The sequence below is a fragment of the Capricornis sumatraensis genome, chromosome 8 (genome assembly GCF_032405125.1).
Source record: "Capricornis sumatraensis isolate serow.1 chromosome 8, serow.2, whole genome shotgun sequence".
Lineage (NCBI taxonomy): Eukaryota > Metazoa > Chordata > Mammalia > Artiodactyla > Bovidae > Capricornis > Capricornis sumatraensis.
The window spans coordinates 10,531,241-10,556,455 of NC_091076.1; the positions used below are offsets into that span (position 1 = coordinate 10,531,241).

The 25,215-nt window shown below is 58.6% G+C and overlaps 1 protein-coding gene across 5 annotated transcripts; it reads left to right on the forward strand.

Moving 5' to 3' along the window:
- The first annotated feature begins 303 nt into the window (after positions 1-303).
- On the forward strand, positions 304-21,697 carry RAB3IL1 (RAB3A interacting protein like 1). 5 transcript variants are annotated; one of them, XM_068976913.1, is made up of 11 exons: positions 3,465-3,562; positions 11,711-11,963; positions 12,317-12,412; positions 12,498-12,575; positions 13,473-13,691; positions 15,096-15,224; positions 15,320-15,432; positions 15,707-15,730; positions 17,084-17,183; positions 19,827-19,893; positions 20,744-20,963. In XM_068976913.1, exons 1-11 carry the CDS (start codon positions 3,552-3,554, stop codon positions 20,824-20,826), a joined length of 1,173 nt encoding a protein of 390 aa, XP_068833014.1. In that variant the 5' UTR covers positions 3,465-3,551; the 3' UTR covers positions 20,827-20,963. The 5 variants fall into 5 exon arrangements, with proteins under 5 accessions (XP_068833019.1, XP_068833014.1, XP_068833016.1 ...); XM_068976915.1 differs by lacking the exon at positions 19,827-19,893 and having other exon boundaries at positions 20,744-20,985; XM_068976914.1 differs by lacking the exon at positions 15,707-15,730.
- Positions 21,698-25,215: the final 3,518 nt, after the last annotated feature.

A 25,215-nucleotide genomic window follows, 5' to 3' on the forward strand; every position in this document is an offset into this window, starting at 1 on the left:
ATGGGCCTTGGAAAAGCCTGAGACCTTGGGCACGCTAGAGCGAGGCTCCCGCCTCCCTTTGAGGTATCTCACCTTCCCTGGGAGGAGAGCCCGGCATCGTCTGCTGCCCGCTGAGCCATGGGAGTTAATCATTACTGGGTTTAAGGAGATAGAGGCCTGTCGGAGAGGCGCCTCCCTCACAGGCCGCTGCTCCTCAGAGATAGCAAAGGTTAGTGTGAGCCTCAGCCTGGGGGTGGGGAGAAGGCTCCTGCCACCTCCCTGCCTGGCTGACTCCAGAGGGACCCTGGGTCTGGCCCTCCAGCCATGGACCCCGCAGAGAAGCCTGCTGAGTGCCCAGCCCGAGGAAAATGTCCTGTGTTCCTGGCAGTGAGCTCAGGGACTGTCCGCTATGCTCCATCAGGTCTGGGCCCTGCACTCGGGGGGAACTTAGGAGAGCAGCCTTCGGACACAGACAGGTGAGCTAGAGACGTGGGGAAGGGGGAGTCTCACCACTCAGCAGGGGCCTTGGGGGAGGGGGAGAGGCGGGGCTCCAGATCGGGGCTGCTGCTAAGCCGCTTCAGTTGTGTCTGACTCTTTGCGACACTATAGACTGTAGCCCGCCAGGCTCCTCTGTCCATGGGATTTTCCAGGCAAGAATACTGGAGTGGGTTGCCACACCCTCCTCCAGGGGATCTTCCTGACCCGACCCGGGGAATGAACCCCCGTCTCTTACACTGGCAGCCGGGGTCTTTACCACTAGTGCCACCTGGGAAGCATAGAACTAGGAAGAATTTCAGGAGCCTTCTACAAGGTCAGCCACCAGGGAGGGCCCTGATTTGTCTCCTCCAACTTGGTGGTTGTACAGATGTAGCATCTGAGGCTCAGAGAGGGCAAGACACTCATCTTTGGTCACACAGTGAACGGAAGTCTAGATCCAGGGCCTAGGTCATCCGGGCTGGCAAGTCTCTCCCAGATGGGGTCTGTGGCCAGGGCTGCCAGGCTGGGGATGGCAGGGGTGAGAGGGGGCGTTTGGGGAAGGCGGTGACTTGGGGGGCAGAGGACACACCTTTTATTTTCCTTCTCCACTAGCTGCCAGGCATCTAATGGGCTCCCCTCATTGCCTGACAGCATGGAGCTGCTGCTTCCAGAGAGCCCTCTGGTTTCTGGGCTGTCTTTTCAGGAAATTGGCCTAAGGGGCCACAGCCCTTCCTTCCCTGGCTATGTGACATCCAGAAGGTTCCTTAACTTCTCTGAGCCCATGGTTTGCAACCGAGGAGCATTTGTGGGAGGAGCTAGTGAGGCCTTGGGAGTCCTAAGCAGCTGCGTAGATCATGGGATATTTTTGGTTAGTAATTAGGGTGGTGACAGTGACTTCTCACTTGTCCTTCAAAACCTCGCTCAAGGGTCTCCCCGGCTGAAGACTCTTTCCCTGGGGCTGTAGCCCTGGGCTGACACCCCTTCCACCCGTTATCTCCCACCAGTCTGGGTTACCAGGACTTGGACCAGGTCTTATCTCCTGCTGGGGCTTGTGAAGACTTGGAGGGTAAGCTCCCTGTCCTGAGCTCCTTTTGTGTCTCTTCCCCCAAAGAGTGAGCAGAGCAAGGTCCAGGAAGACAGCAGTTGCTCAAGACTTATTTGGTGAAGGATTTGTCAACAAACATAATGACAACTGCTTTGGGCGAGACCCTGGGCTGGACTGCAGTGGGTGGAGAAACACAGACCCAAGGAGGTCGCTGCCCTTGGGAAACCACAGTTGTGGAAACAAATGCCCTACGGAGTGAAGGAGAGAGATCTGGGCAGGATGAAAAGAAAGTCACGGAGGACTGCACAAGTCAGGTTCACTGCACGAGGTGCCAGGGGGCATGAGAGCAAGGCATCAAGTCTGGTTTGCCCTCCACTCACCAAGTCCTGTTCCTGTTCCTTCCTAGTCCTGCCCACCTAGGAAAGGAAGACTGCTCTCTCTCTCTCTCTCTCTCTCTCTCTTTTTTTTTTTTTTCCATTTTGGCCCAGCCAGACAACATGCAGGATCCTAGTTCCCTGACCAGGGATGGAACCCATGACCCCTGCAGTGGAAATACAGCATCTTAACCACTGGTCCATCGTTCTCTATTTTGAAGTAAGACACTATGCACTTTGCAAGGTGTGCCCTGGGAGTGGAGGTCCCCCCTATCTATCTTGCCACAATACTGGAGCCCCGGGAGGACAGAGCCTGTGTCTATGCAGCTTCCTTTTCGATCCCCGGCCCATGGTTTCTGTTCAGAAGGGGTGGCTGAACGCATTGTCATCGTTCAGTCGCAAAGTAGTGTCCAACTCTGCGACTCTGTGAACTGTCGCAGACCATTCTTCCCTGTCCCTCACTGTCTCCCGGCGTTTACTCACTGACTCCATGGAGTCAGTGATGCCATCCATCTCATCCTCTGTTGTGCCCTTCTCCTCTTGCCCTCAATCTATCTCAGCATCAGGGTCTTTTCCACTGAGTCCAATGAGTTGAATGCATGCATGAACAACATGTGTGTCCCCAGATGAAGACCTGGCCCCAGCTCCGGGTCTAAGGGTAGTGCCCCCAAGTTCTAGCAATATGAAAGAGAAATAGGTCCTCCCAGTCTCCCAGGCCTCCTCTAGACAAGGAGGGTGGGAGCCACAGTCCCTGGCAGAAGTGAGGTTATGCTCTCACTGAATCAGCTCCAGGCTGGAGTCGAGGCCGACGATCAGGGCTCCAGATAAGTGACAGACGGACAGAGGGGTTGAGGGACAGGACAGACCAGTGTTTAGGGAATTTGCAGCTGTGGGCCCTGACAGGTGTGTGTGTTGGGGGAGGGGTGGGTGGGTGCGAGTCCCCCATAAAGTAGGTGGTGGGCAAAGGCAGGGGTGGGTAGAATCTGTTCAGAACAAGAAGGGAGGGCCCCTAGTTTGTGGGAGGGGGGGTGCAGAGGTGGTTGGGGACTTGGACCAAAGGTGAAGCCTCCCTCAGAAGAAGCCCTCAATAGGAGGGAGAAAACTGGTTTTGGGGTGAGCCCCCTTTCTCACCAGGAAGGATGTGGCTGCCGAGCAGCAGCCCAGGGAAGGAGAGGTGGCCAGAGCGCCAGGTGAGAGGGAGGGGGTGGGAGGGCGTCCTCTAAGAATCCAGGAGCTGAAAGCTTGGAGCCATGGTAGGTGCTTGAGCAAGGGTGGTCTTGCGAGGGTGCTGCGGGGCGCTGGGCGGAGCGGAGTCAGTTGGGAGCATCCGAGAGCCGCGCGGGGCCGCGGGGTGCTGTCAGTCCGGGGCGGGCGGCCCGAGCCGGGCTGGGCCGGGAGCGCGCGCGAGTTCTCCGCATCGGCCGCCAGAGGGGCGGGGCCGGGCACGTGTCCTCGGGCCACCCCTCGGCCACGTGACCGCCGAGGGCAGGGTCGCGGCGGGACCCGGGGCCGGGGCCGCGCAGACCCACGGGCAGCGGGCAGGACTGACAGGCGGCGGGGCAGCCCGGCGGGCCCCGGGCGGAGTCGGCGGCGGGCGGGGACTGCGCGAGGAGCTAGCGGGGAGATCGCCGCAGCGGCGCAGGGAACCGACGCCCGGCGGGCCCCCAGGCGCCGGGATGTGGAGCGGGTAGGTCCCCGCTGGTTTGGGCCGCGGCTGCCTCCGGGGATGGGACAGTGCGGGGGGGAGGCGTCCCTGCCCTGTGTGCACCCTGACCGGGAGGTGCTCTGCGCCCCATCCCTGCCCGCGACTGGGGATGGAAGGACACCCGGCCCGGAGCGATCAGGGAGCTTCTGTGCGGGGCAGGGAGTGTGAAGGGTGGGCTGCAGACCGCCCTGAAGTGACAGCATCAACTCCTCAGAGCTTGTCGGGAGCGCAAGTGAGATTGGGGGAAGGGTGTGGGCGGCGGAATGCACGCCGGAGGAAGCCTGGGAAAAGACCTAGGAAGGACGCCCCCCTCAGGCTGAGTGAACCCTTGAAACAGTGCATTTGGGAAGCGGGGGACTGGGTCTGTGTTAAGTTGGCTTGCAAGCTGGTGAACCTCCGTCTGGGGCTCCTAGAGCGTGCTGGGCTCAGAGGTGTGGGGTGGGACCTGCCTGCAGGCTGGCAGCCCGCAGCACGGACTCTGGGCCCAGGCAGTGGCTTTGGTACCCATATCTGTTCACTGATGCTTAAGGGTCCCTGGGTGACCTGATGTGGGATCCCTTCCCTGTATGTGCAGAAAGGCTGCTGTCTTCTCACCATGTGGGGTAAACACTTCTTCTTCCTCATGAGCCTGGAGAGAGCAGGTCCTGGCCGAGATGTGGCCAGAGGGGGGTGGGGGTGGGTGGGTGGTATTCCTGGGTGGAACCAGCCAGATGGGTGGTCCCAGGACAGGGCTTCTCCCAGCTGCAGCTGGGGAGTGAGGGAAGCCCCAGAAGAGAGGCTGGCGGGCTGGGAGTTTGATGCAGGCCGGATCCACTTTACTCCATGGCACCTAGCAAAGCTGGAGCTGAGATGCTAGGGGAGGAATGGGGGACGGGGGTAGTCATTTCCAGCAAGGGGCTCCGAGAGAATGGGCTCCCAGTAGGGGTGAGGTGTCGAGAGGCGTGAGAACCCTTAAAGGGAGAGAATTAGGCAGAGCGTGGATTCTTTTGGAATTGTGCCCGGGGGAAGGAGACTAAGCTTAGGGAGAAGGAGGCTGAGGTGGGCTGGTGACAGCTGGAGAGGTTAGAGTGATCCTGCTGGGGTTTAACCGTGTTTGAAGAGCTTGGGTGGAGGGAGCTCATGACCCCTTGCGTTGGGTACACCCAGGCACACACACAGCCACCAAGTTGTTGTGTGATCCTGAGCATATGGCCTCACTTCTCTGAGCCTCTAGGTTGTGTGGTGGGACTAGTGCAGGTGTGTGTCCTTTCCCGCAGGCATCCAGGCTGGGCCTACCAAACAAGTCTTGGACCGCTCAGTAGGTGGATGCTCATTTTAAAGACAGAATCAGAGTCCCAGGACCCTCTGGATGGACCAGGCTTTTCCAGCTGATCCTCACTTGATGCTCAGTGTGGCTCACTTGGATTCCCCAGGGCTTAGCTGGGAGCAGAGCACATACTAGGTGCTTCATAGATGAAGACGGAAAGCATGAGACAGAATGAGGCATTTGGGGATCAGGAGGCAGAGTTTGGGGGTCACCGTGAGCACTGCCTTCTCATGGACCCTTCACTCGGGCATTGGAGGCAAGGACTGAAGGATCAGGAGCCAAGCTACCAGCACCCACTGGGGGCCTGCTGTCCTGGGAGATCACAGACCCCGGCAGCAGTGGGGAGGGGTACTGCTCGGGCCATGCTTGTCCAGGTAACTGATTGAGCTGCTGTGACAATTCTGGGCAAGTACCTGGGATCCCTCCTCCTAGACTAGGGGGGTGGTGAGGAGTCGATGACCCTGGCTAAGCCACTGATGTCTCTGGGGCTTGGTTTCCCCAATCTTGAAGATAACTGAGATGCATGTCTTGGGTGACTGCTCTGTTAATGGCCAGGTCATGGTGCCAGTTCACCATCTTGGCCCTGGACCCAGGACCGCTCCCTCAGGGTGGGTAGCAGTGACAGGACTCTACAGGAGCTCGAGTGGACCCTCTTCCTGAGGACTCCTTGAGTGTGGGCCCTGAACTCAGAACTCAGAGGTGGCTCCCCTGAAACAGCTGCTGTCTCCCTCCCCCACAGAGTCCCATGCTCATAGTCTTGGATGCCTAGCCAGCTCCGAGGTGGTGGGGTGAGGATGGTGACTGGGGCACTTCTGCTGCTAACACAGCGCTAGGCACTTGAGACTTGGTCATCAGAGGCCAGAGTTCAGGTTCTGGGCTAGTTTCCTGCCACTAAGTGGCCACATGGGTGTAGCCCCTCAGTTTCCCCATCTGCCAGATAAGGGTAATCATACCCATCCCTGGGGGAGGACAGGCTCTGATGCACTGCCCAGGGATGAGAGAGACCACCCCAGCCTCCCAGGGATGGAGGACCGTGTCTTTGCTGCAGGCCTACAGATGGGCTGTGTGAACTTGAGAAAGTCACCTAACTGCTCTGGGGCTTGGCTACCCTAAGGGGATTGGATCTGTGAGGTCCTGCTTTAAGGTGTCACAGGGAGCTCCGGGCTCTGAAGTGGCATCAGGGGATCCAGGAGTAAGCCTGGATGGCCTAGGGGATCCAGGGTCGAGAGCAGGTGGAAAGGGTACAACCGTCTCTGTCACCTCCTCCTGGAAGCCCTCCATGATTTACCTACCTCCCCCCTCAACAGGTGGAGATAGCTTTCCTGCCATTAATCAGCCCATATTGGTCCATGGGGCTCAGACACTCAAGAGAGTCCTGCTTGTCCTAGACTGTCCTCACATCTGCAAGGGATCTGTGCCCAACAGGGTGGGGGAAGGGAAGCAAAATGAATTCAGCTGTGATGAGAAGGGGGCGTGGTGACGTTGCTGCCAGAATCTGTGCCGATTGCGTGAGGGCGGGCTGGTGGCGTACCCAGCACACAATAGGTGCGCATATATATGCGTCACGTCTTTGAGGTCTTGGGGTATCCGTTTCCTCTAGGACCAGACAGGCAAGTGTGTGGCACGTGCTGTCCTCTCAGGCCTTTGCCGGCTCCCAGTGGAGACATCCAGGCTGGGCTGGGCAGGCAGTCCTAGAGCTGTGGCCGGGAGAGGCTTGGCCTGGCCCACCTGCCTCAGGTGTTCTGAGCTCCCTGCTGACCATCCCGAAGCTGTCCCTGCCCTCCTCCTCCTCCTTCCTGCTCCCTGCCAAGTGCACACCTGCTTCCCCCTTCCCAGAGTGGTGCTGGCCCACCCCCTCCTACCCCAGGGTCCCTCTTGCCTCAGCTCTCTGCCTTCCCCTGTCCCCATCTATGACACTGTTCTCATTTCTTCTGCAGCCCTCCCGTCCTGGCCCTCAGCTCCTCTGCCTCTCATCCCCTCACCCAGGCTCAGGGCTGCAGCTGCTTCCTCTGGGCTGGTGCCGCCCCTCAGCCACCACTTCCCAAATGCCTCAGCTCCCCCCTTTCCTTCCCTGAAGACCCCTTTCCAGTTCCTCTTTCCCGTCCTGGGCACCACTGTTGTCATTCACCTCGTCCTTGGTGTTTAATTATTTTAATTACTGTTAACTTTTTTGGTCCCCCTCTCCAGCCCCTGGGCCTCCACTGATTTCCTCCCCACTGCCCAGAAGTCTTTCGTCTCTGTGTGTCCCTTTTGCGTGTCCCCTCCTAGCCTGCAGCCTGCCTGGCTAGAACAGCAGCCTTGGGTGGAACCCCCCCACCACTACCACCGTCTCCAGCACCACTCAGGCACTGGTTCCAACTTCCTCAAAACCTGACTGCATCCTGCCTCACTTCTCCGAAACCACCATTCATCCCCTTTCCTCCCGTCCTGACTCTTCTGGGTGACAGTTCACATGACTCACTGGTGCCTGGGCTCTGGGTTCAGTACCCCCGTTGCCGCTTCCTTGCTGTGTGTGTCCAGCCAGCTCACCGTCCCTCTCTGAGCCTCGGGTACCTCGTCGTTCACCCGAACTGGGGAGAGCCTCTCGCCGTGGCAGCATCGTAAGTTCACACATGGAGACACAGAATAGTGGGCTGGCATGGACGTGAGCAGGAGCTTGGGAATCTGATCTGGGTCTGGAGCTGAAGAGTTGGCCAACACATGAGACCTTTCCTGGGACCCCCTGGGCCCCTGGACGGGAGTCCCTTGGCTGTCAGCCTTAGTGTCCTCAGAGCAGGGTTCCTAACCGGGCCGCTGTTCCCTGGGTCAGGATTCCTGCAGACCAGAGATGCTACAGCCACCCTGGATCCTGGGCTTGGGGGTCCCAGACAGAAGGCAAGGGTCCCAACTCTCTCCCTCCCCTGGTTTTCAGCGCTTCCCTCGCTGACTCCTCCCCTGCTTGTTTAAATGAACCCACTGTGCCCTGTTAGTTTTTAACTCACAGAGGTGACCTGGGCACTGGTGGGCAGAGAGAGGGAGGGCAGAAGGACCGCATGGCAGGCCGGCCCGGTGGGGCTTGCTGGGTGACTGGGACCATAGCCTCTAGGGTTGCTTCTCATGTGGCCATTTTTTTTTCTGGTTGGGGATGAAAGCCCTGCTGGCCCCCTAGGGGTGGCCTGGGGGCTGAGGATTGCAGTTACGGCTCCCGCCTTCCCGCCTCCATTGCCTGTCCGCTTCCTGGGGAAGTGACCCAGCGGGGCCTTTCCTGTATGAACTCCCTGGTCTCTAGACTGCGGAGCTGGCTTGGGGATGGGGGATGTTGGCCGCCCCTACCTTCCCCTGACCTTGACTCATTATCTCCCTTCCCAGTGGCCCTTGCGGCGTGTCCTGGACACTGAATTCTGTTTCTGCAGGAATGGGGGCTGAGAAGGTTTGAGGAGAAGGCCGTGGACCTGGACTGGGGGCAGAGAGGCGGGGCAGAAGGACTTAAGTGGTAACCCATGCTGTCCAAGGAGTGAGCTCCACACCCCCACAGGGGCTCGCACCTGAGCTTTTGGCCTTCCCGTGGTGAAGTGTATGGATGATAGCAGATTCTGGCTTGGGTAGACCTGAGGGGCTTGGAGTCCCTCCTTCATCTGAACTTTGAGTCGCAGGAGCTGGCCCCCGGCCCCAAGTGTGAGGGGGAGGGTCTGCAGACTCCAGTGCAGAGTGGACCCCTCTCTCCTGCTGCTCCTACACCCCTGGCCCAGGCACAGGGAAGTTGGTGGCCATGGCTTGGTCCTGCTATCCCCACGCTTATTGCCATGAGGATTTGCTTGTGGGCTTTTCCACTGGGGAGAGTGGGGTGGGTATCACAGATGCTCTGTCTCAGGCCTCCCTGAGACACTTTCCTCTGGCTGCAAAATAAGGGTCCATCCTCCCAGCAGCAGGGCAAGTGAACTCTTTAGGAAAATGCTGGGGGAGGGGGGCTTCTGGACACATCCCCAGCCCGTGGCCGGAGACCCAGACCACACTGGTGGATGAAGTTCAGGCCTCGTGGGAGAGGCTAGCGGCCTGTGTCCCCTCAATCTCCATTGTGCGTTCTCAGTTCTTTCTGACTCTGTGACCCCGTGGGTTATAGCCCACCAGGCTCCTCTGATTTCCCAGGCAAGAATACTGGAGTAGGTTGCCATTTCCTTCTCTTTGTCCCCCAGGCAGGGGGTATGGGCGTGGCAGGGTGATCCTTGCTGTGGGGCTAGGTGTCTTGAGACCTGAGATCATGCCCTGTGCCCTGTGCTGTCCCTACAAGTCACCCCCTGCCCTTGGCCTATCGTTCTTGCTCATTCTAGTGTAGTGGGCAGCCCTGAGGTGGGGTCCCCAGGCAAGCCTGAGTGATTATGGCCATCCTCTCAACCGAGGAAGTGGGGCTGGGCCCCAGGTCTCCAGGCTCCCCGCCACGGGTGCATCCTCAAGGTCTGGGGTTCCAGGTGCAGGACACGGCCTGGGCAGGGATGGTGAGGGCAGTGGGGTGCATGACAAACGTGGGTACAGACAGCCCTACTATTTCCCTGGGAACATGGCCAGTGACTTCTTCACTAGATTCTCGGTGAGCCCCCTGCAGGTTTTATCCCCATCCCACAGGCAAGGAAGCAGGTTGAAAGAATTTCAGTGACTTTCCCAGGGGCTCGTGTGGACCCCAGGTCAGAGCCTGGCGTGGACCCGGCCATGCCCAACCACCCTATGCACTCAGCCACAGCTCCCCAAGTCCTGGATTCCCTTCTGGGAGGCAGTTTGGGCTAAAAATGAGTCAGCTCTCTCTGTCACAGCCAAGGTGGAGTCTCCTGGCTGCCTGGGGGCCCAGTGGCCCTTGATCCCCGAGCAGATACATGTTTGTGCCGCCCACTCCCCACCCTTCTGTCCGCTGTGGCTGGATAGCTTTGGGCCTGGGCTGAAGACCTAGCTGTTTGTCCCACGGTGCCCCCGACTAGCTGTGTGACCCTGGGCAAGTCCCATCATCTCTCTGAGCATCCATCCCACAACTGTAGAATGGGGACAATACAACGAATGCTATCAAGAGTTTTAAATGAGATAACATGGGCGGAGCACCCCTTGATAAGTCCCCTGGGTGCAGCTCCCAGCCTGGGGCCTCCATAGCACTGCCACAGCCCATTTAAGCTTCCTGGACCCTCTTGCCAATGAGGACCCCTCCCCAACACACAAGGGTACTAGGAGAGACCCCATCTGGCATAAACACTGTTGGTGGAGTGGTGGGTGTGCATTCCCACTTTATTCATCAAAGCCCCCTGTCCCTAGAAGGCAGGACCCAGAGCCAGGAACCTTGGGGGCAGTTCCAGCATATGGCAGGCCAGGCTGGGCAGCTGGAGGAGGCCATGTGGAGGGATGGGAATGGGCTCATTGCTAGGGTCCCTGGGTGCCTGGTGTTCCTAAGGGGAAACTGAGGCTTGGGGGCTGCCTAGTAACTGTCCCAGGGTCTAGGAGACAGACCCCAGCCTTGCCTTACTTCTCTGCAGTCCTGAATTTTTATGACCCTGGGCCTTCCTCTCTCCTGTGGGCCCCTCTTGGCCTCCTTCCCCTGCACTTCCCCACTGCTATCAGCAGCCCAGCCCCCCACCCTCAGCCCTGTCAGGGCCGCTCAGAAGCTGCTGGCTCAGGCACCGCCAGCTTGTGCTGAGTGAGCAAGTCCAGAGGTGCTGTCTTGGCACAAACCGCCACTGTCGGGGCCTCTCCTTCCCTCCGTCCTCAGGGCCTGCTGCGAAGGGGCAGCGTGGAAGGGAGGGGAGGGGGCTGCAGGGGTCAGAGTCTGGCGGCCCCCACCTCCCATTGCCTCTAGCGTCTTCAGCTTCAGGGAGAGGAGGGTCCTGAGGGTGGGGGTGGGGGAGAGCAGAGGGAGGGGGCTGTTTGCCTGAGGTCACAAGGCAGACCGAGCGGAGAGCTGGGAGTGCCCTCTACACTGTCCAGAAGGCAGGAAGTGGGGCTGCCGTTCCCAAGCCATTTGCACAATCTTCCTGTCTTGGCCCTGCCTGCCCTGGCTGGGTCCTTCGTCTGTGGTCCACTCTAAATGGGACTGAATCTGCATAAAATTTGTATGAGCGCTAGCAATGAAGGCAGTTCCCACTCAAAGGTCTCGTGTGCTGAGGCGGATCCATTCAGTGTCCCTTGGAGACTCAAGGAGATCCAGCCAGTCCATCCTGAAGGAAATCAGTCCTGAATATTCATTGGAAGGACTGATGCTGAAGCTGAAACTCCAATACTTTGGCCACCTGATGCGAAGAACTGACTCCTTGGAAAAGCCCCTGATGCTGGGAAAGATTGAAGGCAGGAGGAGAAGGGGATGACAGAGGATGAGGTGGTTGGATGGCATCACCGACTCGATGGACATGAGTTTGAGCAAGCTCTGAGAGTTGGTGATGGACAGGGAAGCCTGGCGTGCTGTCGTCCACGGGGTCTCAAAGAGTCAGACACGACTGAGCGACTGAACTGAACTGATCCATTCAGTGCTCTTGAGGTAGGGACACTGGGATTGTCCCAGTTTTGTAGGAGAAGCTCAGGCTGTCAACATGGATGCATTTATAGTGTCTGCTGGGCAAACGAGTACTTGCTGTGTGCTGAGCGCTTATGTAGTCTTGTGCTGGAGGGGGTGGTTGATAAAGGTGAATAAGTCCTGTCCTTATCCCCAGGAGACCCTATGCCTGGTCATTCTGCCCTTGTGACCACCCCAATGATGGCCCATTTTACAGATGGGGAGACTGAGGCCCAGGGTTGCAGGTGCATTGCCCACGGCTGGTCCCTGGGCTCAGTTCTCCAGGCCTCAGGACCCAACCCTGTATCTGCTCTTTGCCTTGTAGCCAGCCTCACCCGGACGAGGGCCACCCGCCGCCCCTTGAAGCTGTCCCAGTCCCCTGGAAGAGCGTGGGCCCCTACAAAAACCACAGGGAGTCCCTGGGAGGCCTACCGGAGACCCCTGCAGGGGAGGAGGCCCAAGGTGAGGAGGGCCCTGCAGCCACCCAGCTGGACGTGTCGCGCCTGCGCAGCTCTTCCATGGAGATCCGAGAGAAGGGCTCGGAGTTCCTGAAGGAGGAGCTGCACAAAGCCCAGAAGGTGGGCACTGAGGGCGGCGCGAGACACGAGGTGGGGGTGGGGTGGGGCAAACAAGGGGGGTGGGCTGGGGTGCGGTGGGGTGCGGGGAGACAAGGGTCCAGCCAGAGCCGCGGGCTGTCACCCAACACCCAGAGATGTCACCCTCCTGTCAAGGCCACCTGCATGCCAGGCCTGTGCTGAGTGTGAGGGCAGGGCAGTTCCTGTGACTTTTAAATGACTTTTATAAGTCTTGACGTCCCTGAAAACTGGTCCCAAGCTCTAACAAACTGACAGCTGGGGTTCAAAGAGGAAGCAAGCTCGGGCCCCTAGGCCTGTGTGAGATGCCCCCCAGGCACGGCACCTCGTTTCCCCAGGAGCTGAAACTCAAGGATGAGGAGTGTGAGCGGCTGTCCAAGGTGCGGGAACAGCTGGAGCAGGAGCTGGAGGAGCTGACAGCCAGTCTGTTTGAGGTGCGGGCCCAGGGCACAGTGGGGAGTGGGTCTGCTGGGCATCCATCACACCCCCCGACTCATGCAGAGCCTGCCCTCTTCCCAGGAAGCCCACAGGATGGTGCGAGACGCCAACATGAAGCAGGCAGCGTCAGAAAAGCAGCTGAAGGAGGCCCGGGGCAAGGTGAGGCCCTCCTCAGCCCGGACCTCCTGCCCACCTCCCAGCCCTACACGCGCTGGCCTTTGAGACCTAATCGGACCCTGGCGTGACCTGGGGGGCCAGCAGGGATGGGCCAGCAGAGGCCCAGCAGGGAGAGGCAGAGGTCTGAGACAATCCTGCTAAAATATGCCAACTGGTATGGGAGCCCAGCGATCCGGGCCTCTAGTTGAGCTTCCAACGGACCATGGAGACCTTCTCAGGGGCTGGGAAGATCCTGTTAGCCCGTAATTTCTTTTCCCTCCTCCCATACCCTCTTTACACAGCAGCAACATCAGCAACATTAGTCTGGCTGTTTGAGCCTGGATAAGTAGCTTTATCCCTTGGAACCTGTTTGCCCATCTGCAAAAGTGTAAGGGCCAGGCTTGTTTCTGACTCCTGGGGACCCATCAGTGGGAGGCCCAGCTGACTCCCAGACCCGTGCACCTCAAGAGTCCTGGTTCTGAGGAGTACCTTCGCCAGGCTGTATCGCCTCTTTGAGCCTCAGTTTCCCCATCTGTGGTGGCTCCAATGGTAAAGAATCTGCTTGCAACGCAGGAGACCTGGGTTCAGTCCCTGAGTCGGGAAGATGCCCTGGAGAAGGAAATGGCCACCCGCTCCAGTATTCTTTCCTGGAGAATTTCATGGACAGGGGAGCCTGGTGGGCTACAGTCCTTGGGGACGCGAAGAATCAGATACAACTGTGCAACTAACACTTTCACTTTACTTTCCCTATCTGTAAAATGGGTATCTCAGCCCCTACCTCAGAGGCTGTTCCAAGGGTCACAGGTGGGGTTAGGTGCTGGTCACAGTTCTGAGCTGGGGTATGGCAGCCGGGATGGTGTCAGCCTTGGGCTAACATTACGGCCGTCTCATCCTGGCCAGATTGACATGCTGCAGGCAGAGGTGACAGCCTTGAAGACACTGGTCATCACGTCTACACCAGCCTCTCCCAACCGCGAGCTCCACCCGCAGCTGCTCAGCCCCACCAAGGCCGGACCCCGCAAGGGCCACTTGCGCCATAAGAGCACCAGCAGCGCCCTCTGCCCCGCGGTGTGCCCCGTTGCGGGGCACATCCTCACCCCGGACAAGGAGGGCAAAGAGGTGAGGGTCGTCGGGTGGGCAGTGGGTGTGGTAAAGGGAGCCAGCGCCCCCTGTCAGGCAGACAGCAGTGCCCAGTGGGGACCCGCCTGCCCCCCACCGTGGGACCAGGAGCCTGTCCTGCCCTCTCTGGGCCTCTGTGTCCTCTGGTCATGAGGGCCGAGTGAGTTCCTTGTGGTATGAGGTGTCTGACCCTCAGGAGGGCATAGGGGGTCCCTGTCCAGGTGGGACAGTGGCTGTGATGTCCTTGGTTGTGGGTCTTGGGCACCTTAGTCTCCTCGCGTAAATGCAGATTCCTGGGGCCACAGGAGCTCAGCTCCGGGCTGCACCCAGCAAACGCCCTGCATGCCCATGAGGACGGTAGTGGGATTCGGGTTCCTGGGGTCTCTGAAGCCCAGGTGGCCCCAGCTCCGTCCTGGCCCAGGCCTCTGGAGAGGAGGCCCAGGCCAAGCCTCTCCACCCACTTCTGAGCTCTCAGCTGCTGACTGGCCTCTAACGTCTCCTTCCTCTGTCTTTCTCTGTGCATCCGTCTGTCTGTCCGTCTTGCTGGCTCAGCCGGGGCTGCCTCCCCTCCTCTCCCTGCTCCTCTGCGTGGTCCCCAGCAAGGCGGCTCACCTCACCTACGAGCCGGCCTGGCAGCTCCCGCCTGGGGAGCTGCCCGTGGGCCTCACCTCTGCTACTTCCCTCTCCTTTTCCCGACAGGTAATGGCTCTGGAGAGGGGCCGGCCCCCTCCCCACCCCCTCCCCACCCCCTCCCAGTGTCTCACTCTGCATGTGCCCCGGCACAGCCGGCAAGTTGTGCATGTTCCCTGTCCGTGTGCCCACACCTGTGTGTGCCGTGGGTCCCAGCTGGTCCCCACGTGTACAGGTGGGTACCTGCAGGGTCACTCTTCAACTGTCCCTCCTCATGGAGGCAGCGAGGGTCTTCAGGGTGAGACCCCAGAGTGAGAGAAAGTCGCTCAGTTGTGTCCGACTCTTTGCAACCCCATGGGCTATACAGTCCATGGAATTTTCCAGGCCAGAATCCCTGGAGTGGGTAGCCTTTCCCTTCTCCAGGGGGATCTTCCCAACCCAGGGATCGAACTCAGGTCTCCTGCAGTGCAGGCGGATTCTTTACCAGCTGAGCCACAAGGGAAGCACAAGACCCTGGGCCCACGTCTAATTCTCTAGTGCCAGGAAACTAAAAACACACCCGGAAGTGAAACTTGGGAGTTCGATTCTCAATCCTGCAGCGCAAAGGGAAGAGAAGAGTTCCCTAGGACTTGGCTCCCCTGCACGGCCTCAGGCCCAGCGGGCCCTGAGCTTCATCCTCCCTGGCTTCCCACCTCCTTGGGCCCTGCCTGTCTCTGCCACGCTGGCCACCCCCTCAGCGCCCTGACCCCCACCTGGCTCTCCCTGCCCCCACAGGTGGACACGACCCTGTTTGCAGAGTTCCAGGCCTGGAGGGAATCGCCTACCCTGGATAAGACCTCCCCGTTCCTGGAAAGGGTGTACCGGGAGGATGTGGGCCCCTGCCTGGACTTCACCATGCAGGAGGTGAGGCGGGCAGAGGGCAGCCTGCTGGAGGGCCCGGCCCCGTGGCTGGAGGCCAGCCCCTCATCGCCTCCTTCCGCCTCCCTGCTCTGCCGCAGCTCTCGGCCCTAGTCCGGGCCGCTGTGGAGGACAACACGCTCACCATCGAACCTGTGGCTTCGCAAACCCTGCCCACGGTGAAGGTGGCCGCTGTTGACTGTGGCCACACAAAGTAAGCTTAGTGCCCTGCACCCTTCCTGCCCCCTGGGAAAGGCCTGCGTAGCTTTGGGCTGCCATCAAGGGGGTGGCCGGGGAGGGCTGCCTGCTGGGTCCTGCAGGGGGACCCCAGGGTGGGCAGGGCCACCTGACCAGAGAGGGACAGTGGCTGCCCCCACGCAAGGCAAGGAGGCATCTGTGGCCGAGATGCCGCCTCTAGTTCTGGAGCTGGGGTCTCCCCCTCCTGACTGGCCTGACCTGCTTCCCTCTCCACTCCCTCTCTCCCACAGTGGGTTCCGGGCCCCGATTGACACGTAAGTGATGTCATTTGTTGACTCCACCTCCTGACAATGACCTAAGGGCCCTGGCATTCTTAGCTGGCATTGGGCAGGGGCAACGTCAGAGCTAAGCTGCCAGCATGGAGCGAGGGCAGGCACTGGAGCCTGAGAGGGAGGCCCACAGTGGGAGCCTTGTCACGGAAGGGAACACTTGAGCCAGGTTTTGAAGGATGAATAAGTTTGCCAAGCAGGGAAGCGAGCTTCCCTGATGACTCAAGGGGGTTAAAGAATCTGCCTGCAATGCAGGAGATGTGGGTTCAATCCCTGGTTCAGGAAGATCCCCAGGAGGAGATGGTTACCCATCTCCAGTATTCTTGCCTGGAGAATTCTGTGGACTGAGGAGCCTGGCAGGCTACGATCCATGAGTTTGCAAAGAGTCAGATATGACTGAGCGCTAAGCATGTACACATGCAAGCAGGGAAGGGCCTTTGAGAACAGAGGTAACAGAATGAGTGAAGGTATGAGAAGCCGGAATATTAATGGAAAACACCACTGGGCGGATAGTCACAGAGTCGGGGCTCAGGCCACAGAGCGCATATGGGGCCAGTGTGTGAAGGGCCTCAAATGAGGTTTGGGCTTTAACCCACTAAAGCCAGCATTTCACAGATCATCAATTAACATTGCCTGAAAAGAGGATTCCCTGTTTGGGTCCTGGAGGCAGCAAAGGTTCTGCTAAGTCCTGCAACCAAGGTTCTGCTAAGTCCTGCAGCCAAGGAGCCTATTTAACCTCCCTTTACTTGGGATTCTCCATAACTATTTCCTGGGCAGTAGGGAATGGTAGGGGGCTAGATGTGGGTCTGGGCAGTAGCCCTTGGCTGTCACATGGAGAAGAAGGGTAGAGATGAGGCAGAGAGCTGTTGGAATGAGTGAAGGCATCCAGGCCAAAGGTCCTACTGGCAGGACCTAGGACTTGGTGACCTAAGTGGAAGAGAGAGAAGACTCCTGCTTAGTTGGAGGAAGGGGAGACTGGGTCTCAGGGTTCCAAGAAAGAGGGGGGTGTGCATTTTTAGGGGCTGCAGAGGATGGAGCTTTGGTATACCTGGCCTGCGGTTGACTAACCCCTCCTGTCCAACAGGGGTGAGGTGAGGGGGTCAGAGATGGGGTCCAGCTTGGCTTAAAAGTCTCATCCAGGGACTTCTGGGATTGCCCGCCTCCTTGTCTGGGCTCCAGGCTCCTTGGGAAGCTGGGGCTAGGGGAGAGGATGCCAGTCTCCACTCTGATGTGTCTGCCCGCCCTCTCCTTGTGTCTTCTCTGGCTGCTGCTGCTTCCCTGTGTGGACTGGGTGGGCGAGCCCCAGCCATCCCCACAGCCCCCTCTGCTTTTTCACAGAACATGTGCCCTGAGTGGGCTGGCCTGCGCCTGTCGTCACCGAATCCGGCTTGGGGACTCCGAGAGCCACTACTACATCTCACCATCCTCCCGGGCCAGGGTGAGTCATCCAGTGGGAGGAACCTGGTTCCTTAGGGGCTCCCTGGGCTGGGCCTCTGAACCCCAGGCTGCACAACCTATAATCTACAGATCAGGGCACAGGCTCAGAGAGGTGCAGAGACTGACTTGGGCCACACAGCCAAGCCAGGTGTATTTGTTTGCTGCTGCTGTGTAACAAGTTACCATAAACTTAGTGGAGTATGTGTTTATTATCTCACAGACTCCCTGGGTCAGGAGTCCAGGCATAGCTTAGGATCTCTGCTCAGGGTCTCATGGGTTGTAGGCAGTGTGTCAGCAGCTGCGTCCTTTCTAGAGATCCTGGCCTTCTTCTGAGTTCATATGCTGTTGGCAAAAGTCAGTTCCTTGTGGTTGAAGGACTGAGGTAGCCATTTTCTTGCTTCTTGAAAAGTAATCATGGGCGTGATACCCATCACCTCTGTCATTCAATGTAACCTAATTAAGGGAGTGTGATTAGTATGATTAATCACTCTAGTGACACTAGAGTTCAGGTGAAAGTTCCATGCTCCTGACTCCTGGCTCTAGCCCCAGGCTTCGGAGAAAGAAGGTTCTGAGGCTTGTCTGACAGTCAGCCATGGGCACCGACAGGCCTCCAGGAATCCCAGCTTCTGCCCTCATCTGCCGGGTGACCCAGGATGAGGTCACTGAGCTGGGATGAGGGTGGGATGGGTGGACCCCAGACAGTGAGGAAGACTGGGAAGAACAAAAGTGTGGGAAACTCCGAAGCTTGGTGTAAAGGTGACACAGTGTGGAAGGCCCTCTTGGAGGAGCCATCTCCTCCCCTTGACCTTCTAGAGGTGCCTCCTGGGACTAAAGTAGGCTGTTTGCCATCATCGGGCAGTGGGCCACTCAGCCTAGACCTCGGATCTCCCCATCCTGGATCCAGTCTCTTTCTGCTGCAGCCTTCACCCTCTGCATCTGTGTCCAGTCTTGTTCAGTGGCCATGGGCTCCCTCTGTGCTTTTTTGGCCATACCCCGTGGCTTGCAGGATCTTAGTTCCCCAACCAGGGATGGAACCCAGGCCCCGTGCAGCAGAAGCCCTAAGTCTTAACCACTGGACCATCGGGGAAATCCCCTCTTTGTTCTTTCTGATCCCAAACCAGGAGATCCATACCAGATGCTCCCAGGCCTACAAAATTACGTCTAGAATATCGGTTCTCCCAGGCCTGTGTGTCTGCTGTGTTGGCCCGAGCTGGAATGGGAGAGGAGAAGCGTGTGAAGTTTTAGGATGTGGTCCCCACCCTGAGGAGACCAAGGAGTGTGGAATCCATAGGAAGAAGAGAGTTCTGTCTCCAAATCACGGCCCTGGGGAAAGAGGACCACTGCTCTCCTCCCCTCCCTACTCAGGGGTCCACTGGTGGGGCCCACTGGTCACTAGGGAACTCCACGGCCTGGGATTCAAGCTCCTGTGGCCCGCCCCACCCCATCCTGTGCAGCCCTCCCAGGCAGCGCCTTGGCCACCCTGGGTTAAATCCCCTGACCTGGCCTCTCTCCCACCTCCCTGCCTTTGCCAGGGCCACCAACCCAGAGCACCGACTCTGTCCTCTTGGCAAGGGTTCTTGTGTGTCTGAGGGTCCAGCAGGAGCATCACCCCTCCCACAACTTTCTCCACTCCCCAGGTGGTGGGCACCCCCCACCCCGACTTGATGTCCCTCCCGCAAAGCACTGGATATTCAGTAGAGGTGGTTGTGAGCACAACTGCCAGCTGTCTTCCACCCTGTCTTAGGTTGGGTTCCCTAGAAGCAGAGCCCAAGATGGAGAGTGGGTGCAGTTCTCAGGAGGTGAGGGAGGGAGGCAGAAGCGGGGACAGGCAAAGGTGAGGCCTCTGCTGGAGTCTGCCTTCATTGCTCTGCAACCCAGAGTGGGTTCTACTCTGAGGCAAGGCCGTGGCCTTTTATACTCCACACGCCAGTCATTGGCCCAGGTTTGTGAGGGTACTGGGGTGCAGGGGGGTATTAGCCAAAACTCTTAGCTGTGGGGAGGTGGAACCCCAGCCTGGGGGAGGGGGCCTGGGCGAGGCACCAACAGCACCCTCTCCAGGGTCTGAGTCTTTGTGACCAGGATCAGATCCGAGCCAGCCCAGGGTCCCCAGTGCCCCGCAGAGGGCCTGGCATGGAGCAGCCTTAGGCAAAGCTGGGGGTCTCAGGCCGGGATCCAGGGCAGCCAGGTGGGCAGCTTCTGATTCCTCATCTTTCCTGGCATCACACATGGCACCTCCTAAGGACTAGATGCCCCGGGGCCTCCAGCATCCAGACCTAGCAAGCCCCTCAAGGGAGCCTGGATTCTTGGCAGCCTGCCGGGGTTTCATCTTCCAGCTCAGCCACTTCTTAGCTCCGTGGCCTCCGCAGTTGTTGTTGGGTCGTTCTCGTAGCCAGCCTCCACTCCCCCGACGTGTGGAATGGGAATGGTAGGCACGTCGGCCTCTTCGGATCCGCGCAGTCGATTACACTATAGTTGCCGGCATCGTTTATTAGGAGGAATAGTATTGCTCCTGTTAACTGTAACGTTAGAGCCCAGCGGTAATCTGACTCTGCCAGGACGTGGGACTTCCCAGTGTGGTCTCCGATCTTTCCTGGCTTTTGTGGCGGGTACCGAGAGGTTCACACCCTGTGCGTTCTGCCCATAGATCACGGCCGTGTGCAACTTTTTCACCTACATCCGCTACATCCAGCAAGGCCTGGTGCGGCAGGACGGTGAGCGCCCCCTAGTGGCCGATCGGGGTGGCGCCCGGGAGCGGCGGCGCGGGGCGGGGCGGGGCGGGTCAGCCGTGGCCGGGGCCAACCCCAGCACTTTGCTGCCCTCCTCGGAGGGAGGACTCAGCGAGAGGGGAAGGTTGTGAATTAGCAAAGGGCTCCTCGGAGCGTCTGTTGCTACGCCCTATGGAGAAAGGAAGAGCGGAAGGAGCTTCCTGGGAGTTGCCTCACCAGGAAAACCAGTCGGAGGCCCCCCGGATACCTGGATCCCGCTGCTTTGTCCTTTGCAGAAACCTCTCCCAACCCCCGGGGCCTGAACGGACAGCATCCCTGTTACTGCCCTGGCTTCCGAGACCCTACACGGTGGGGCCTCCCCTGTGAATCAGCTCCCCGCCGCGTGGCCTCCAAGTGGTGGCTGAACACAGGCTCGCCCCACCGCCCTCTGTAGTCCCTCCCCCACCCTTGTCCGACAAGTCCCCTGCCCACCCGCTGTGTCCCCTGCCCCCATTCTGCCAGGTCAGGGGATGGGCCCTGCTCAGGGTGGCTGGAGAGCATTTGCAGCCTGTCTGAGTGTGTGACAGTGTGTGCGTGCATGTCCGTGTCAGGCTATGAAAGTGACCGTTGTCACCTTCAAGCCTCCCAGGTGTTCAGCACTCAACAGTTTGCAGGACCTCAGAGAAGAGCCTCTAAGAGGTCCGACTACTCACAGAGGTCATCTGTCCGGAAGGACGGGGGAGTCCTAGGGGTGCCTGCCAGCTGCTATACCCAAAACCATGGGGAAGGGCCAGGCCATCTACCTGAGGTGACCCTGGGGGTCACTGAGCTGTTCACCTTCTCTCTTTACCTACAGCGGAGCCCATGTTTTGGGAGATCACGAGGCTGCGGAAGGAGATGTCACTGGCCAAGCTCGGCTTCTTCCCCCACGAGGCCTAGGGCATGGCCCAGGCCCAGAGGGCGCCTCTGAGCTGGAGATAACACCTGCCCCAAGACAGACTGACAGATGGGGTCCTGGAGCCAGCCCTGAGCCAGGAGCTGAATGGAGGAACAAATGGCCAGGCCTCAGAGGCAGCACTGAGCCGGCACCAAGTGTCCAGCCCTGGATAGGACCTCAGGAGGTGACCTCCTCTCCTCCTCAGTAGTACTACAGCCACCAGGAGACTTTCAAGAAAGCACCAAAGACCAAGGAGCTGGGAGCCGTTACAAAGGGGCTCAGCCCTTGGCAGGGGACCCCTGGGGCAGCCAGCACCCCCTTGCTATCCCAGGAGCTGTTGCCTGCTGGTGCCTCGCTGGTCCCATCTCCAGGGTATCTTCCTCACCCTTCCAGTTCGCAAGCCCTGGGCACCAGCACCCCCTAGTGGCCATGCTTCACCCCATTCCCAGATGGCCTCCCCGCCGAAGGCCTAGTGGACCTGCCATCCCAGGTGCCCACAGGGCAGCAGAGGTAGGAGGGGCGGGCAGGGCCTCCCCGGCTCTCTTCCACTCCATCCTGTATCTGCCTGAGATGGATCGGGGCCCTCGCCCCCTCCCTCCCTGCCGGCCGAGCCCTGTGCTGCAGGGAGCCCTGCCTCCACCCCTGCTGGGAGGATGGGGGCACTGTCTTCCCAGAGTCAAACACAGGTGGGCCACAGGACGCCCAGGCCTGTTTTCAGCTGTGCCTGGCCATTCAGACAACAGGGGCTGAGATCGCCCAGCCCTGCATGCAGGCCTGGGGTGGGGCGGGCAGGACCTGGGCCCCTCCTCACCCCACACGGTGCCGGGGAGCCAACCTGGACACATCCCTCACCATGTCCTATTTCCTCCTCTGAATGGAATGTAGCACGATCTATTTAATAAAGGATGGCTTTGTTGGTAGAGGCTGGGCAGCCACGCGCCTTCACTCCTGCGCCCTGGGGCTTGGGCCAAGCCTTGGGCATCTGAAGGAATGAAACAAAATCCTTTCCTTGCCCGCCCTCGTGCTTGGGATTAAACCCAAATCCTGAAGGGATTGCTGCAGGCAGCATCCCCAAAGTCCTCCCCAGTGTTCCGTGGGCCCGTGGGTTATTGGGGGTGGGGAAGGTGAGCCCAGCTCCCTCTCCCTGTGAGGAAGGGTCTGCTGTCAGGAGAACAGGGGAATCTGTCCTGGCCTCCCTAGGAATCCTGGGCAGATCCCTTCGACGTCCCTCTGCCGGTGTCATGTGGAAGCCTGGAACTCAGAGTCAAGGCATCAAGGCCTTCCTGGAGCACACAGGACGGAGGCAGGATTGATTGGTGATGTCTGCCAGCAGCACAGCAGGGGCTGTGGTCACTCTGGTTTTCCCCACCCTGGTTAAAGGACAGTAGTAGTCAGAAGAAAGTAGGGGTGGCCTGGGCTTCTGAGGCTCCAAGTGGTCCTTGAGAGGTGTCTTGGGGTGCCTGGTCCCCTCCCTACTGGTAGGGATATGGGCCAAGGCCAGTGGGTGTCCTTCCTTGGCAGGGGGCATGGCAGCTTCTGGGTCAGTATTTACTGAGGCTGGTGATCCCTCGAGGGAACTTCTCTGAGACCTTGGGGCCACTCAGCTGGTAGGTCAAGGCTCCCCACTTTATCACTCGTTTCAGCCAGTAGCCTTTTCCCTCTTGCTCTCCTGCCTCCCAGATTCTCCCTCCGCCGCAGACCCTCCTCGCCATTCCACTTGTGATTTAAATACCTTCTGTCTCCCAGCCCCCCTGGGATGTTCACCAGCTAGGCCTCCTATCGTAGACGGTCATTTATTCACTCAACAAACACTGGGCAACTCATACGCAGACACAGTTCCTGGTGCTGGGGGTACCTTGTTGGAGCTGAGACTCTCATGGGGAGGCTGGTAATGAAAATAACACATGGAGAACATCCAACATGGCAGATGGAGGAAGTGAAGCGAGGAGGGCGATGGAGGGTGTCAGGGAAGGAGACCCTACGTGGAGTCTCCTATGTCCTCTCCTGCCTTCAGTCTCTGTGTCCTGGGTCAGTCCTGGGTCACCTGGAGGACTAAAGAGGATGGAGGTCTGGGCCCTGGAGCCGCCCCATGCCTGCCCCGAGTTTCTGTGCTTGCGGCCCCGCCATACCCACCACCAAGGAGACACCAGGCAACACTTCAGAGCCCTGGCAGAGATTCCCCACCCCAGACTCGCTCCGCCTGTACCTGCGGTAGCATTTCCTGGTGTCAGGCCCAGATGAGGCGAGGTCAGCCAACAGTACGCTAAGATACCTGGAGGCGCATGTGACTCACACCCTGTGGCCTCAGTATCTCAGTATTTATGAGCACTATTATGTCCTGGGGCGGGTTCCGAGCCCTTTCCATTGTGAAATGAAAATACCTCTTGCCATATTAATAAACAAGAAATGTCACAGCCATCAGCGATTTCTGACCTCTAAAGGCGAATGGGGATGCAATCCAGCGGTTGCTGCTACCCTCACTGTGAGTGCTGAGGAGCTGGGGGAGTACAAAAGCAAGGCGAACAAGGAAGCAGGACTGGCCCCCGAGAGCTGCAGTGTGTATGACAGGAATGAACTCAGTGACCCCCTTCCCTGGCGGCTCAGACGGTAAAGCAGTAAAGCGTTCGACGCGAGAGACCCGGGTTCAGTCCCTGGGTCGGGAAGATCTCCCGGAGGAGGAAATGGCACCCCACTCCAGTATTCTTGCCTGGAAAATCCCATGGATGGAGGAGCCTGATAGGCTACAGTCCGTGGGGTCGCAAAGAGTCGGACTCGACTGAGCGACTTCACTTTCATACATAGACTGCTGAATTCCTTAGCTTGATGCTGCTGCCGCTGCTGCTAAGTTGCTTCAGTCGTGTCCGACTGTGTGAGCCCGTGGACGGCAGCCCACCAAGGCTCCTCTGTCCCTGGGATTCTCCAGGCAAGAATACTGGAGTGGGTTGCCATTTCCTTCTCCACCTTAACTTGATACCTGATCTTTAATGTTCAGACTGCTCGTACCCTTTGTTGCAAATTTGAATATAACCCGACTTCCACTCCTGCCTCCTTGGAGGCAGTTTTCTCGGAGCTACTGAGATGCTGTCTCCCTGGCTTGGAGTCCTAAGCATTCCCACCAAATAACTCTATTTTCAGGTTGTGACTGTATTTTTTAGTCAATTGCTGCTGCTGCTGCTACCAAGTCGCTTCAGTTGTGTCTGACTCTGTGAGACCCCATGGACAGTAGCCCACCAGGCTCCCCTGTTCACAGGATCCCCCAGGCAAGAACATTGGAGTCGGTTGCCATTTCCTTTTCCGTTTAGTCGACAACATGAACAAATTCACTTAATGCTCAGGGCACCCCTGTGAGGTACTATGTACTCCCATTTTGCAGATGAGTTGACTGAGGCACCAAGAGGTCGCACAGGAAAAAGTGGCCCCAGATTAGGAATAAATGAGCCCTGTCCCAGAGCCGACGGCATCAGCCAGCCTCCTAGAAGCTTTCCTCTCACCACCTGCCGAGTTCCTGATGCCTTAGGCCCTTCTGTGTTTTTCAGTTGTGCAGAATTAGGGTCAGGTGGTGGCAGATGGGGATTTTAATCTAGGTTTGTTTCTCACATTTACCTCCTGACAGCTGCACCTGCAGGCTTCTGGGGGCGGGGGCGGGGGCTCCCAGGGCTTTGAGAGTTAGGAGGGGAAGGCTAGCTGACATCAGCCACACTGGAGCTCTTCCTCTCAAGTGAACTTTCTAGATAACCCGCTCAGGTCTTGCTAAGTGCCGCTGGCACAGACAGCCACGTCTTAAAAGCCAGCACCAGCTACAGCCATTGAGCCTGAGCCTAGCCCCACCCTGGCCTCACACTATGTGTCAAATCTTACCATCTTCCGAGCCTCTCCTGTTTGATCTCGCCAGGGCTGAGGACCTGGGCAAGTCACTCCCCTCTGGGCCTCAGTTTTGAGTTGGGAATATCGGACTAAATGACCTTTGCAGCACTACCACCCCTCCTTTTAAAAAATTTATTGTGGTTTAAAAAACAAACCACAAAATGTACCATCCTAACCATTTCTCACTGGACAGTTCAGGAACATCAAGTATGTTCACATTGCCATGAAACAGATCTCCAGGACGATTTCATCTCGCATATCAGAAGCCGTGAACCCAATGAAGAACTCCCCTCCCTCCACCCCTGGCCACCACCAGGCTATAACTACCTTAGTGATTTTCTCTAAGTGGAAAGTATAGTCACTCAAGTCTTGTCCGACTCTTTGTGACCCCCATGAATTGTAGCCTACCAGGCTCTTCCATCCACAGGCTTCTCCAGGCAAGAGTACTGGAGTGGGTTGCCACTGCCTTCTCCAGAGGATCTTCCAGACCCAGGGATTGAACCCCAGTCTCCCACACTGTAGGCAGA